At 46.0% G+C, this 15,017-nt stretch overlaps 4 protein-coding genes across 6 annotated transcripts; 2 read left to right on the top strand and 2 right to left on the bottom strand.

Moving 5' to 3' along the window:
• Positions 1 to 45: 45 nt before the first annotated feature.
• Positions 46 to 5,853, bottom strand: LOC122618300 (ralBP1-associated Eps domain-containing protein 1). Of its 2 annotated transcripts, XM_043794684.1 has the most exons (7): positions 5,172 to 5,853; positions 4,712 to 5,116; positions 4,308 to 4,627; positions 3,454 to 4,238; positions 2,906 to 3,339; positions 2,380 to 2,466; positions 46 to 2,227 (listed from the first exon to the last, which is right to left on the bottom strand). In XM_043794684.1, the coding sequence occupies exons 1-7, from the start codon at positions 5,316 to 5,318 to the stop codon at positions 1,685 to 1,687; spliced, it is 2,721 nt and encodes a 906-aa protein (XP_043650619.1). In that variant the 5' UTR covers positions 5,319 to 5,853; the 3' UTR covers positions 46 to 1,684. The 2 variants fall into 2 exon arrangements, with proteins under 2 accessions (XP_043650619.1, XP_043650705.1); XM_043794770.1 differs by lacking the exon at positions 2,380 to 2,466 and having other exon boundaries at positions 5,172 to 5,851.
• Positions 5,854 to 6,033: 180 nt separating this feature from the next.
• LOC122618424 (coiled-coil and C2 domain-containing protein 1-like) lies at positions 6,034 to 9,941 on the top strand. 2 transcript variants are annotated; one of them, XM_043794892.1, is made up of 6 exons: positions 6,034 to 6,216; positions 6,308 to 7,906; positions 7,964 to 8,395; positions 8,453 to 8,604; positions 9,227 to 9,371; positions 9,438 to 9,941. In XM_043794892.1, the coding sequence occupies exons 1-6, from the start codon at positions 6,160 to 6,162 to the stop codon at positions 9,555 to 9,557; spliced, it is 2,505 nt and encodes an 834-aa protein (XP_043650827.1). In that variant the 5' UTR covers positions 6,034 to 6,159; the 3' UTR covers positions 9,558 to 9,941. The 2 variants fall into 2 exon arrangements, with proteins under 2 accessions (XP_043650827.1, XP_043650908.1); XM_043794973.1 differs by having other exon boundaries at positions 6,036 to 6,216; positions 9,281 to 9,371; positions 9,438 to 9,940.
• LOC122618543 (alpha-L-iduronidase) lies at positions 9,902 to 12,136 on the bottom strand. The gene is made up of 4 exons (XM_043795102.1): positions 11,610 to 12,136; positions 11,131 to 11,548; positions 10,102 to 11,057; positions 9,902 to 10,043 (listed from the first exon to the last, which is right to left on the bottom strand). Exons 1-4 carry the CDS (start codon positions 12,064 to 12,066, stop codon positions 9,964 to 9,966), a joined length of 1,911 nt encoding a protein of 636 aa, XP_043651037.1. The 5' UTR covers positions 12,067 to 12,136; the 3' UTR covers positions 9,902 to 9,963.
• Positions 12,137 to 13,230: 1,094 nt separating this feature from the next.
• On the top strand, positions 13,231 to 15,005 carry LOC122626254 (gustatory and pheromone receptor 32a). Its single transcript, XM_043806445.1, has 4 exons — positions 13,231 to 14,526; positions 14,587 to 14,649; positions 14,707 to 14,796; positions 14,910 to 15,005. The coding sequence occupies exons 1-4, from the start codon at positions 13,390 to 13,392 to the stop codon at positions 15,003 to 15,005; spliced, it is 1,386 nt and encodes a 461-aa protein (XP_043662380.1). The 5' UTR covers positions 13,231 to 13,389.
• The last annotated feature ends 12 nt before the right edge of the window (positions 15,006 to 15,017 follow it).

Below are 15,017 nucleotides of genomic sequence, written 5' to 3'. Positions count from 1 at the left end.
GGATGGATGCTTAGCGAAACGGTTTTTTGAAAACAATAAAACAAGTTTCGGTTGCACTTTCGTTTTATTGCATTTTAACATCAACTTAATACATTTATCTTTATTTATAGAGATGTATATCCATCAAAACAATACACATTGATTACGCAGCGACGTAATAATATGTTTACATAGTGTTTCAATATCACTTTTTCTTTTCATATTACATTTTGTTTCGTTTCTCGTGTGATTGTGTGTGGGTAGGTCTTTGAAAATGTTTAACAAGTTGAAGAAAAACTAATATATCTAGTGGTTTAAGTATGCGAAAAAAGTGATATATGCCGGTATGTCTGATAAATTCGAAGATAGCATATACGTAAACATTCAGTGGTCCAAGTAAATCAAATTTGTCTTCTGTTTCGGTAGAAAAGAATGTTGGTAATTGTAGATAATATCAAGTGTTATCGTGTTCTCGTGTACACTATACAGATAGAAAATATATTAATATGTATATACTTGTTGAAAACCTAAGCTAAGCTTTCAAGGAAATGAATTTCTTTATCGATTTTTTACCTTTGACTTTTCTAATACTTAAACATTAAGCCTGGCTTTTTTTTAGGTTCGTTTTCTTGTATTTCTAATTTTTGTGTTAGTTTTATTTTTTTTTGTAATTTTCATTGCCGGAATGAATAGAAGGGACATTTTCAAGGCATACACAAAACATTAATAAATAGCAAATGGAAAAGTAAAATGCCTTCGCAGCAGGAAATATTACAGCTGGGATTGGACCACTTTGTGGCAGTTTCATTAATCACTAGGGTGAGGGTGAGATACGGGTGGCTGTCAAGCGAAAGAAGTGTGTGTCATTTACTCGTAACAATTAGGAGAAGCGCATATACATACATATATCTCTAAATATACATATACATACATATATAAATCGATCTGCATAAATATCTATAGAGGCGGCATTATTGTTGTGGTTCTCGCATGATTTGTTTTGTGTTCTTGAGATTTAACTAGCCTACAAATTAAATTAGCAACTTCAATGCATAATCGGACGCGGTATCATTTCCATCGCTGGTTTTCCTACCAGTTTAAGAAAGAGCAAGCTCTTGAGTAAGCAAATGGTAGTACATAGAATCTGTTGGAGTTCGCAGATCTGGCAAATATTTAACTGCAGACTGCGTAAATATTATCAAAACAAACTTTTTCGAGCTTACTCACAGATTTGCCCAGTCTTATCGCTGTGTAAGCACCCCGAATCGTAAATTGTGCTTGCAACATACAGAAACAACAAAATAAGTGTTTAACAAAAAGGTGAATCGATTTCTTTGAGTGCATGAACAATGCGTGAATTAATACTAGTATCATTTCAGCTTGCCTTAAATCCGAGGATTTCATATTGAACTTGGTCGTCATCATTTCTTTTTCAGCTTATTTGGTACTTTCAATTTGTATTCAAATTTGGGGGAAACTAATTCGTAGTTTTCTGAAATCTTACGACCAATATGTTATATAATGCAGTCTAATTTGCAGAAATGTGAAATAATATAATAACTTAAAGAAAATATAACACAATAAAGGAATGTTAAATTTTGGTTCGAGGAAATTTAAATGGTTGCAAGAATACAGACAGACGAATGTCAGAAATCGCCCAAAAAGATAAATCGATTCACCCTAGTAAACATTATCCCTTTACTGCTTAAACGTTGGTGTAAGCAGCTCCTGCCGATCCAGAGGAACCACCGGTTACGTTTGCTGTGACCGGTGCGCAAATGGAGGAGCTCGTTCGCCCTGTATTATCACTGGCACTAAGTCCCTCCAGCTTGAGACGCATCTCCTCCTTGCGCGTCTGGACGCTTAAAAGTTCGTCGCTTAAATCGTTGCAGAGGTGGAGCAGAGAGTTGTTCTGCTCCCGCAGCCGTTGCAGCACATCCGTGGTATTGGCCTGGCCCTGCTTAAAGGACACGTGGCGCAGCGAGTCACTTATGGCGGTTACCCGCTTCTCAAAGCTCTCAGCACTGGGCAGCTGACCAGTTTGGGTAGTCAATCCCACAGCTGGAGCCGGCGGTGGCGGCTGCTGGGGCGGCGATTGCGATCCGCGTGGCGTCTGCGGCTTTCGGTAAACCTCGAAGGCAGAAACGCGCTGCTGAGCCTGCTGAAGAGTGATTCTTGTGGGCGGCACTACTGCTGCCTGTGGCGGCGGTGCGGCCGGCGGCAAGGAGTGAAGCTGCTGCTCGTCCACCTATAATGTTGGATTACAGATTAGTAAAACTGTTATGGAAATGGTTGCGTTATTTATATAAGCTACTGAATTTGGACACATGACACTAGTGGAACTACGGCCAATTGTAGTGGAATGCTTTACGAGTTGCATACATTTAGGGTTGGACTTACGACGTTCGCGGCGCCTTCGTCGGCAAAGTGCGTGAAATCGGCAAACCCCGTTGAGGTTTGCATATCAAAGCTGGCCTGCGCGGTGATCTTAACAAAAGGGGTTGCATTTTTATATACATTTCACAGGTTACAGGTAGTTACGACAATTCAGTAAACAAAAAAAAACATACACAATAGACAACTTCGGGTGACCGAAGTTTATGGTTTCCTTGCAAATGTTACAATATTTTCCACTTCCATTTAACGAATCTTGTATTTTTTCATGATATTTGCGGTCTTTAAACAATTAAGCAAAAATTGTATTCTCCTTCATTTGCAAAGTACACCACTAATATTGAAAGAAGAGAAGGACGGGACACACAGAAAGTTTTGGATGTTCCTTAGTCTAATACAGCAATGCAGGGGATAGGTGTAGGTTAACGAAATATTATCCCCTACCAGGCTATAATGACTAAGCAAATAAAACGACACAGATTGAAATACGCAAGTTAAACTGTAAATTGTTGGTCCATAGGACATAACATACCTCCGCCTGCTGGGCACCGCCCGTTGCGCCTATTTTAAACTTGTTTAAGTCCAGACTGCTGCTTCGCGCATGCCGATGCGGCCTTGGCGGTGGCAGGGGCGGTGGCTCCTTCTTTGATGCCAAAGATGACGCCACATAGGCAGCCTGCGGTTCCGGCAGCTCACTTGGCCCAGTGGATCCGATACTGGGCTCACGTTGCGGTGGCGGTGGCAATGCACTGTTCTTGGCCGGCAGCTTTTTAGCTTGGGGCCGTTGGATGGCACGCAGATCGCTGCTATCGCGGTGGGAGCCAGCGACTCCCGATACTCCGGGTAGAACAGCAGATGACTGATTATTAACACTAGTCGAAGAGATGGCCTTGGGACTATCCTCGCGCAGAGCCACGGTGCTCTCGTTATCGTTAGATGACTCAGCCGAGGAAGCGATGGCGGTGCCTAGAAATGAGATAAGAAATAATTAAATATGCTCACCACATTCTAATCATAAGATCTTATGTATGTTAGAACAACAATCTTGTTTATATATATATTTTTAGTTTTTTTACACACCTATGGGCGTCACTCTTAGCGGCACAGGGTGCAGGATCTGCGGATTGGAAACCACGTCTTGGGCCGAGCGTTTCATGTCAAACAGAACTGGCTTGAGCCCGGGACTAGAGGCGCCAGGAGCGGCAGCTCCGGCAGCTACAACAGGTGCTGCCCCAGTGGTTGACTGTACCGAAACAGCACTTGTTGTTGGAGATTCGCTAAACTTTGTCCACTGACTGGAGACGTTGGTTGAGTCTACAGCGCTTGCCGTAGAGGAAACAGTTCCCGTCACAGGTTTTTCCGCATTCGGCGAGTTTGAGATGCTGCGGTTCTTACCCAAGGAATTCTGCGGTGTTGCCTCACGCCTGGAACTGTTGCTAGCCTGCGAGGACGTAGAGATGCTGCTCAGATTCATGATGTTCTTGTCGCTGGGCACATTGGGACGCGGTTTGCTGGTTGCACTGCCGCCGCTGAGATTTCCGGCTATGATTGTATTGTCCGTGTGGTCGTCATCATCGTCATCATTTAGGTGCAGGAGATCAGCCTCAGGTGGTTCCTGAGGCAGCGCCGCCGACGACGATGAAGTCACTCCCTGTCCACTGCCGGACGCAGCCGCTTGTAACACGTTGGGATGCAAACAGTGGGGCAGACTTGTGGGCAAGGGAATGTTATTGCGCCTTAGGACCACCAAATGCATGGCAGCGGTGAACTCAGAAAGACTTAACGCTCCATCACGGGTAACGTCGCACAACTGCCATATGTGACGCAGCTCCTCCACAGGAATACGGCTTTTTTCGAAGAAGTTTCTACAAAAAATTATATAGGTTTAAAATTGCATATGAAAAGTTTTATAAATGTTCTTGAAGCCAACTAACCTTGCTGCCTGTCCGGAAAGCAGACCATGCGGATCCCTTTGCACCGTCCTGAACTGTTTATTATAGTATTCGCGCTGTTCCGGAGTTATCTGGTAAATGGTCACCAGTTCGCTCTCGTTGTCTTCGTCGTCGCTGCTGTGGCGATCGGAAGACTCTTCCTCCGTGCCCAGCAGCTGGCGATGCTCATCGCCCAGCAAACCCTGCCAGAGGGTGTCCTGCGCCCACGGTCGCTCAGCCACGCTGTTGGTGGGCGTGGGGCTGTCACTGTTAGTGCTCCACGCTTCTGGCGATCCACCACCAGTACCACCTCCTCGTCGACGCTAAAAGAGATAAGGAATGGACGGGGATCGGTCAATGGTAAGCTTATTTACAAATGTCAGAAGATAAGATAGATAGATACAAACCCCGACATTTTCGCGGCTGCTGCTGCTGACGACCCCACTGCCATCCGTGCCTCGTCCGTGGCCTGTCGCGTCGTCCACTGATTCGTTCTGCTCAACCTCGGAGTCGGTGCTGGGCACATCAGAGGTGTCTTGCAGCTGCTCTTGCTGCGAGTTACGACGCAGTGAATTTCTGCGATCTGTGGGTGGTGGCGGTGGCAAGGTAGTCAACCCATTTTCAACAGCCACCGTAGCTGTAACCGCCTCCTTCCAGCTAAAGTGCGGTAATGGAAGCGGAAACGTGGCCAAAATCAGCTCCTGGCGCAGGGGCATGGCCGCCTGATGAGCAGCGATTAGCTTCAGGCATGAGTAGAACTGTGTCCGCGAGATGTGTAGCGCCGTAGAGGGAATCCCCGCCAGACCGGTGATCTGTAAGCCCACACCCAGATAATTAATCACTCACGATCACACAAATTGGACCTACCTCAATCACGGTCTCGTTGGCGATGTCCGCGGATCGAAAGAGCTCAGTGGCCTTAAGCATGGGCACTTTGCCCGTGTTCTCCACGTCGCAGCATTGGAACAACTCACTGTAGAAGCGCGTCTCCGGCTCAGTGAGGGACACGTCCATGCCTGTCGCCTACTTGTTGCCGCCTCCGGGTTTGTTTACCAAGCCGCTGGTTAACGAGCCACGCCCCGTTCGTCCGTCCTAGACCCGGAATCCAATTCGTTTGTTTACTTCCACGCTAAACCCAGCAGGCCAGTGCCGTCCCCGCTGTCCCGCGCTGCTCTCAACCAGAAGTCTGATGATTTTCTGCCTTTGGCCCCCAAGACGGAGTTGGAGGAGGTGGAAGCTGGGAGAACTGCAGTGGCGATGGTTTCGCAAGCTTCTTGGTGCCGCCACAACCACGGTGGTTAGGGGCTCCACGGCACTGGTCGACGAGGGTACTCCAACTGCCTCAAAAAGCTCCGTTCACAATCAATTTGCCTTTTTGTCCAGGTTTTTTCGCAAACTCTTTTGCACTGTGTGTGCGCTGGCTCTCGATATCGATAGGTGAGGATATCGATTAGTCAGCTGGCGCGGCAGCCCTGTACCTGTTAGCGTGCCGCAGCCCTAGTTCCCGGTAAAAGTTTAGTTCCGCAGGATTTTTGTTTTGTAAGGTGGTGGCTTGTCGTGTTGATGTATGTTTTAATATTGAATCAATCGTTATTTAATGAATGAACAAACAGCATGCCTATTTGTTTTAAAAAAGTATATTTTTTTAATTTCAGACCATCGGCCAAATAAGTAGCCCTGTGTCACTGACGTCACGAAATCGCAAAGACTTTCCTGCGTCACCTTTAGTTCTGTCACAGTGATCCCCACTCTGTTATTGTTGTCTGCATCTGAACGGTTGCGACGCAAATAATTAAAGGATTTGAAAGTCTTTATAGACCTATTTAGTTATTGAACAGTCCCTAAACAGCTAAGGATGTTCTCCAGAAAGAAGCCAGAGCCAGCAAAAAGAAGACAGCACGATTTATCGCAGGTAAGAGGAAAAACAAACAGTCTAGATCCGTCTATTTATTAATTATGACTCATCATTTGGACTGTCTGTCACCATTGTTTTTTGCATTTAGTTCGGTCTTACGGAAATTCCAGATGACTTTGATCCCAGCGCTGGATATGGTGACGACGATGGAGGTGACAGTGATTTGGAGGCAGAGCTTGCGGCCATTGCCGGCGGAGGAGGAGCCAAGCCAAAACCCAAGCCCAAAGCAAAGCTGTTACCCACCAGTGATTTGGACAAAATGATAGCCGACAGCTTGCGTGATGTTAGCGACGATGATGATGATGACAATTTGGAAAGTGATCCAGATCTCCTTGGCGAGCTGAACGGAATTGGTGGACTAGAAGAGGCGGAGGAAGAGGAGCCTCCCGCCCAATCGCCCGCTGCCACTGAGGAACCCATCCAGACCTTTCTGCCTACTACGACTGTGGACACATTAAGCATTATCAAACAGCGCCTGGAAATGTACAAGCTGGCCGAAGCCAATGCCAAGACTGCCGGCGATTCTGGCAAAGCAAGGCGTTTTGGAAGAGGCCTCAAGACTCTGCAGGATCTGCATAAGCAGGTAGTGGCTGGCAAGTCCATCAACGTAGATGACATTCCACCGGAAGTCAGTGTAAAACCAGTTGGCGGCCAGGCTCCACCAGTGCCTGCTGAGGAATCACCAGCTCCCTCCACTCCTGTTTCTCCTCCGCCTGTGCCAAGTCGTGCTGCCCCCGCTCCACCAACACCCAGCACCCCGGTGGAGCCCACTACATCTGTGGCACCGACCACTCCCCCTAATCCTCTCGTGACGCAAATGCGCAGCCGCCAGAACGACTACAAGGCTGCTGCACTGCAATCTAAGCGCAGCGGTGATACAGCTACTGCACTTCAGTTCCTCAAAGTGGTCAAGCAATTTGACGTAGTTATTAAAATGTGTGAGGACGGACAGGAAGTTGATTTGAGCGATATGCCTCCTCCACCAGCTGAGTTCCTTGAATTCCTTAAAAAAATGCAAGAAGGAGGAGGCGCAGAAGCTGTCGCAGAACCTACTCCTGCCCCAGATCCCACACCTGTTGCTCCAGCTCCCGTTCCAACTGCTGCAACCAACATGTTGGAGGCTCTGCAGCAACGTTTAGAGAAATATCAATCTGTGGAAGCGGCAGCCAAGGCAGAAAACAATAGCGGAAAAGCCAGACGCTTTGGAAGGATTGTTAAGCAATACGAAGATGCCATAAAGTTGTACAAGGCAGGCAAACCAGTGCCTTACGATGAACTGCCTGTGCCACCCGGTTTCGGACCTCTGCCCACGGTGGATGCTGCTCCTGCCGCGCCGACTCCATCACTGCCCACTTCCCCCACATCTCCACCGGTAACGGCAAGTACTTCCGCAGGAGGAACACCCTCCACTTCCAGTGTGACGACACCTACAGCTCCTCGAAAAGCGCCTTCACCGCCTAAGCCCAAGGAGCTAACCACACGCACGTCTGGCAATCAGCAGAAGAACAATATTGCCGAACAGCAAATGAAACTACTTCTCGAGCGCCAAAAGGAGTTTAAGCTAGCTGCTATTGAGGCCAAGAAAGCGGGAGAGATAGATCAGGCCAAGGAGTACCTTAAGATCTTCAAAGGATTTGATTCCCTTCTTAATGCAGCCAGTAGTGGATTGCCAGTGGATCTCAGCACTGTAAGTTTTTCATTTCATATTATTTTTGTTTTGGCTAAGTCTTTCATTCTTCTCCAGCTTCCCGTCCCGCCTTCACAAAGGGATAATCTAGAAGCCTCCTTTGCCATTGTGTCCGCTGAGGAATGCGATCCGACAGATGACATCTGCGAAATTGGTGTTCGCATGGAGGAGCAGCTGGCAAAGCAGCTGATGATGTGCAAAAATACCCGAGATCATCACAAGGCTATGGGCGATGTAGCAGGCATGAATCGGTTCGAAAATTTAGCTTTAACAGTGCAGAAGGATTTGGATTTGGTGCGATACTCGAAACGAAAGAATGAACCACTGCCAAAGTTTCACTATGAAAAGCGTAGCTTCAACATTGTGCATTGCAACACAGATCTTACAGACAGTGAGCTTGAAATTGTTGTGGTCCGGGGAATCAGCTACAATGTGCCCAATCCCAAGGAAGTCGATACTTATGTGCGCGTAGAGTTTCCCCTACTCAATGTAAGTTAAAGGACCTACATTTATAGTTTCGCCAATTATTAATATGTAAACTTTTAGGATGAATCTTTCAAGACTAAAACCAATGTTATCAGAGACACTAGCAGTCCTGACTACGATGAACGCTTCAAGGTTGACATCCAGCGGGCCAATCGTCAGTTCCAAAGAATCTTCAAGCGGCATGGCGTCAAGTTAGAAATATACTCTAGAGGGTAAGTTGTCCGTAAAAAGTTAGCACAGTTATTTAACCCGTACTAAGATGCTTTCCATGCATATTAATCTCAACTAACGGAGGCGGTATTTGATTTCAATTACGCGCAATAATTTTTCAAGGAATACTAAGTATTGTTGAGTAATCTGCTATTTTTAGCAATATCCTTGAAGTAAATGAGGTTGTTATTATGTAACAATCTTTAATCCTTTTATTAATATTAACTTTGGCATAGATAGTGTTAGTAAAAATTTATAAATCAGGTTCATCCGGTCAATTCCTATTCAAGATGTTGTATTCAACCTATACCTATTTCAAATTTTGTATCCAACTTTTAGATTTAGTTTTGGTATAAATTTGCTTTTTATATTAAGTTTCAGCTCTTATTTTGAATAATTTAATTTCTTCCCGTAGTAAGCATGTTCCTTTGGTCCTGTAAACAGTAATGTACCAGTCACGGCTTAAAAGCACACATATATTTCACCGTATATGTATACCCATTGAACTTCATTGATTCTCATAAGGAACATTTTAATGAAATATTTTTTAAAATCTTTACGCCTCAATTCCCAACAATACAAAAAAACAAAATTCATCCAATGCTACGCATTTAACATAAATAGGTGCAGTATAGATTGTTGTGGACTAAGTCGTAAACTGCCCCTGTGTTGTTTCAGAGGGTTTCTGCGATCGGATACGTTGATTGGAACCGTAAATGTCAAGCTGCAGCCGTTGGAGACCAAGTGTGATATACACGACACATACGATGTAAGAGTTATCTAATATAACATAATACTAAGAATATGAATTTAATGTTTCTCTTTTTGAAAATAGCTTATGGATGGTCGCAAGCAAGTGGGTGGAAAATTGGAAGTCAAGATACGCGTTCGCAATCCTATTCTCACCAAGCAAATGGAGCACATCAACGAAAAGTGGTTGGTCTTGGATGCCTAAGGCTAAACAAGACAAGAAAAGAAAATAAGAAGCGGACGCCCCTTGGGACTGTTCTCGATTAAGTCACTAAGTTATTTTATTGTAAATATCCCTCACAGAAAATTAATGTATCTACGTATGTACGCTTTTGCCGACTCCTTCGCAGGATGAAGGCATTTATATATTACGAACACAACACATATAATGTACTATAAATATCTTTATATATAAATAATATATGTATATATGATATTGCCGGCGTTAAGGCGAAGGCGCATGTCCAGAAGATTGTGCCGGTGAAGTCAGTCCATTCCAAGAGAGACAGATTGAGAGTAGGAGCGGTCCACTAGCGCCTAGCCGAAACCTGATTATGTTAGCTTTCGCATTGCATAAATATGTTCTTTTGATTTATAAACTGTTTGTTGAACTACAACTCCAGATACTCGACTATTTGTGAGTAGGGACTGGTTTCATTAAACACATCCACACCGCGAACTTTATAGAAACCTGTCGACAAAAAAGGATTTTACATATGAAAGATGGGAATTCTGTAGATTCTGCTCACCATTGACGGATCCCTTGTCAGCGGGCGCATACTGAAAAGATGGATACGGCAGGTGCCAGCCGTCTGAGATGAGCATCCAGTCGGCGGAGCGACCCAGGTTGTCGCGTTCCTTGAACCACACCTCGTAGCTGAGAAGGCACTGCGTGGATTTGGGGTGCTCCATCCAGCTAATGAATACCTCACGATGAGTTACCTCTGCGATGGAAAGTTGCTGCGGTCGACGCAGCTTGGGCCAAGAAGCGGAACAAACCCGGAGCAGCATCGCCCAGGGCAGTGGGATGCTGGCGGAGTTTATAACTAGCTCGCTGTTGTACTGCCAGATGGGTCCCGTCTTGTAGAGCCTAGGTGTTTGTGCCCTTCGCATCGCTTCCCTTAGAGTGGCGTTGGGATAGGCCGGACTTCCCTCCTGCCGCCATATGTAGTACGGATCCGTTTCCTTTGGCAGCAGGAGCTCGGTGATGAAGGCGGACTCATTCGCTATCGACATGTTTAGCGTGTACTTGTGATGGAAGGCTGTCATCTTTGGTCCCGCCTCCTCGGGACTCAGAAATATTGTGGCCATATACTGACCAGGTCCGCCCAATCCACCAGACACTGTACGCAGCACCTGGACGCTATGCTTAGTATCCATATTGACCAGTTCCACGTCCGCAGCCCGGCTACCCAGCTTCGCCAGCATTCCCAGAGCAGCGTATACGGGTTTCTGAACAAGCTGCGAGTGCGGCGGTTTGGTTTCGTTCATCCGGAAATGCGCTAGAAGAGTGCGCTGTGTGAACTCGTAGGGATGGTAGCTCAGGAAGGCATTGTCATGGCTAATGGACTCCAGGCGAGCTAGTGCACCCTCGGCTAGCTTGGCATGCCAGAACTGCATGACCGTAGATATAAGCGTGATTCCATACCGCACATCCGCCTGAAATTCGCGGGAGGTACTCCAATGGGCCACAGGATCGGCTTCACTAGGAGATGGAAAATTAAAGATTTCAATAATGTAATGTAATTAGGTAAATTGAGAACTCATTCATTTCTTACTCGTTCGCCACCGGTAGTTGTTTGAGATTGGGATACTCCTCATAGATCTTGGCCATCAAGGATAGCGAACCATTAACGATTTCCGTGGCAGTGCCTTCGATTCCCTTCCGGTGGAAAGTCAGAATGTCAATGGGACAGTAAACCACTCTTTGGCTACATAGCTCCAATAGATTCCAGCAGAGCGGATGATTCGAGTCCTTAAAGAGTCCTGCAGGACCGCGCAACGAGCGATACATGGGCAGCGGGACCTTTCCGTCTTGGTTGTCCAGGTTTCCAGCCTTACTCAAACCCCGACGCACAGCTTGAACGTAATCCAGATAGGTGTGTGCCGTAAAATTTAGCTTGTTATACCCACGAAGGTCCGGTTCATTCCACGTCTCGTAGCGCCAGTTGGCTAATCTGGAGGAACCGTGACGTGCTGATGAATACAAAGGAATCTGTAGGTACGCAATTGAAATAAATGGAAGGGCATTGCTTACCAATCTGGTGGTTAATCGTGGTCTTAACCAAGTGCTCCCAGTAGAAGGATTGCTGCATAGGGTTTTCGGAAAAAACCCCACCCAGATTGCCCATCCACTCCAGAGCAGGGGACAAGCGCAGTTCCTCGTGCAGGAAATCAATGAAGTCATCGAACTTGGAGAAATCATAAATCGGAATTCCGCTTGGGTCGTACTGCCAGAATTGAATCAGCTCCAGCAGCCAGTGGATGCGAATGTGGGTCACCGCGCCCACAGGCAACGCTGCAATCTGGCGGAGATTGAGTCGAAGGGCCGGATCGCTCAGGGCGGAGCTAATCCCCTCGTGATCGATCCGTCCGGCAGGACAGAAGCCCACGCCCGTCCAGAAGTGCGGCATTGTGTGATAGACCACATCCCCGCTGGTGTAGTGGGCGTGGATCCTGGCGAACGTCGTCAATACCAGGAGTAGCGACAGCATTCCGTGCGATGTGCGATGAGCGATGCGCTCGACTTTCTCTGCGGGATTAATTACGGGTTTTGTTTTGTCTTCGATTTGTCGATGCCGCTGCTGATAAGAGTGGCTCTCTCACCTTCCCTCCTATCTCTCGGTGTGTCTGTATCTGTCGGAGTGAGCTAAACCCAAAGCTAAAGCCGTGGCCGTGACGTCACGGGCAGTGCGTCACAGTGGGTTCAGTTGGAGCACCAAGTCATGCTTAACCCAAGAAGGTAGTCGAATGTACTAAAAAACATGTAATTAAAACATTTTAAAGTGGAACAAATAAAAAATTTTAAAATTATTTTATAATACTCTGATTCAGGCTGGAAACTATTTTGTATCATTAGGCACTAAACATTATTATATGTCTCAGTTCTTTAAATGTCAGTATATTTTCTCGCGTAGCTTTAGTCATTAAAAATTAAAGTTTACGACTGAAGAATTCGCGGCCAGTCCGTTTCTTACGTTTCCGGCGAAAGATTTCCCGACTTGACCCACAGTGAGGTTTGTGCCGAAAGCAACAGCGTGCCCGTTTAGCACTCTCTCGTCACGAGTCTCTCTCCCCTAAAAAGGTAAAGTGAAGTAAAGCTGGGAATGACACAAAAAAGAAAAGCAACAGCACGAGCCGCATTGAATTGCAATCCCTCATTGGGGGTGGAAAGTTGCGTGAATGTGTGAGTGCGATGTGGAGTTTGTCCTTGTGTGGGTGCTCTTGGGGGCGGAAAATCGGAAAAGGTGTGACAAAGATAACATTTCACGCATCCCAGTGATAATACACCCATAAAACGCTCATGTTACATATAACATCGGAGGGTGAACTGGTCCTTCAATTGGTTCGCCATTCGATGCTATATTTATGGGATTTGTTTTGCGGGGATTAAGCAGGACTTAAGGGAATCCCTATAAAGGAAAACCTAATATGGTTGTAACGAAATTTAATAGAAATTGAATTTGGGGAAATAATACTATAGTAAGCCGTAACAATAAAGTTTTTAATAGAAGATGACATGAAGGCATTTCTCTTGATAATATTTTAAAATATAAATAACATGGAAAGATTTAAATAAATAATAACTTTTACTGCAAATTAAGCAGAAGTCATCCATGAAATAATTGATTCATTCGTTTCCCTTGCGTTGGCAATATTCAATAATCCACAATGCCAACCAATTACTCTAATGGCCAAGTCTGTCCCGTGACCCCAACTGGGCCCAGAACACAATCAGATAGCTCGGAACCCACTTAAACGAACACTGGTCAATCCAGTTAGTCCAATCCTTTGGTCCTGTCAGTGCTACGTCGGCCATGTCCCCGAACACTTGGGTAATTGAAATGCCTACCCAGAAAGCGCGATCACATCCGCATCCGCGAAGAATCTCGCCGTACCGAGCACCCGGTCTGCACAGGGATGCCTTCAGTACGGATGCACCAAGTATGCCAAAGAGGACCAATGATCATCCCGTTTTCGAGGACATTCGCACCATTTTATCCGTGCTCAAGGCCAGTGGCTTGATGCCTATATACGAACAGGTCTCCGACTATGAGGTGGGTCCTCCGACCAAAACCAACGAGTTTTACTCCTTCTTCGTAAGAGGCGTCGTCCACGCCCTAACCATCTTCAATGTCTATAGCTTATTTACACCGATATCGGCGCAATTATTCTTCTCCTACCGGGAAACGGACAATGTGAACCAATGGATCGAGCTGCTGCTCTGCATCCTGACCTATACCCTTACCGTTTTTGTTTGTGCTCGCAATACCACAAGCATGTTACGGATAATGAATGAAATCCTTCAACTGGACGAGGAAGTGCGTCGCCAGTTTGGCGCCAATTTGAACGAAAATTTTGGGTTCTCGGTGAAGTTTTTGGTAGGAATCGCCGCTTGCCAGGCATATATTATCGTGCTCAAGATATATGCCGTGGAAGGCGAGATCACTCCCACCTCCTATATACTCCTGGCCTTCTATGGCATACAGAACGGTCTGACCGCCACGTATATAGTATTCGCATCGGCATTACTCAGGATTGTGTACATACGGTTTCATTTCATCAATCAGCTGCTGAATGGATACACCTATGGGCAGCAGCAGAAGCGCAAAGGTGGTGGAGCACGAGCGAGACGGCAGCGTGGTGACGTCAATTCCAACATCAATCCGGCTCTAATGGAACATTTCCCGGAAGACTCACTTTTCATATACCGCATGCACAACAAACTGCTGCGTATCTACAAGGGCATCAACGATTGCTGCAACCTGATTCTGGTTTCGTTTCTGGGCTATTCCTTCTACACGGTCACCACCAACTGCTACAACCTCTTTGTCCAAATCAACGGCAAGGGCATGGTGTCGCCCAACATATTGCAGTGGTGCTTCGCCTGGTTATGTCTCCACGTTTCCCTTCTGGCCTTGTTGTCTCGCAGCTGTGGTTTGACCACCAGGGAGGTGAGCAACCACATATATCGCAGATAAGATCTCAATAATCATGAGTGTTTCTGTTTCAAGGCCAACTCCACATCGCTAATCCTGGCGAGGGTATATGCCAAGTCCAAGGAATATCAGAATATCGTAAGCTTTTTGCAAACTAAATGAATTAAAACGATTCGCAAAGAGTGTTCCTTTCAGATCGATAAATTCCTTACCAAGAGCATTAAACAGGAAGTGCAGTTCACGGCATATGGATTCTTTGCCATAGATAACTCCACGCTATTCAAGGTATCTTATTGTTTGCTAGATAAATTTTGAAATCCAAGTATCCATTATATACTAATGGGATGTAGGGTAAGACCAAGGCCACTGAATTCTCTGTATATGGTTATTATTTTCAGATATTTTCGGCCGTCACCACGTACTTGGTTATCTTGATCCAGTTCAAACAGCTCGAAGACTCGAAGGTAGAGGACCCTGTACAAGATCAATCTTGAATGTAACCTAAT

The sequence above is a fragment of the Drosophila teissieri genome, chromosome 2L (genome assembly GCF_016746235.2).
Source record: "Drosophila teissieri strain GT53w chromosome 2L, Prin_Dtei_1.1, whole genome shotgun sequence".
Taxonomy (NCBI): Eukaryota; Metazoa; Arthropoda; class Insecta; order Diptera; family Drosophilidae; genus Drosophila; species Drosophila teissieri.
The sequence above is the reverse complement of the archived record's forward strand: the minus strand, read 5'-3'. Positions and strand labels throughout refer to the sequence as shown.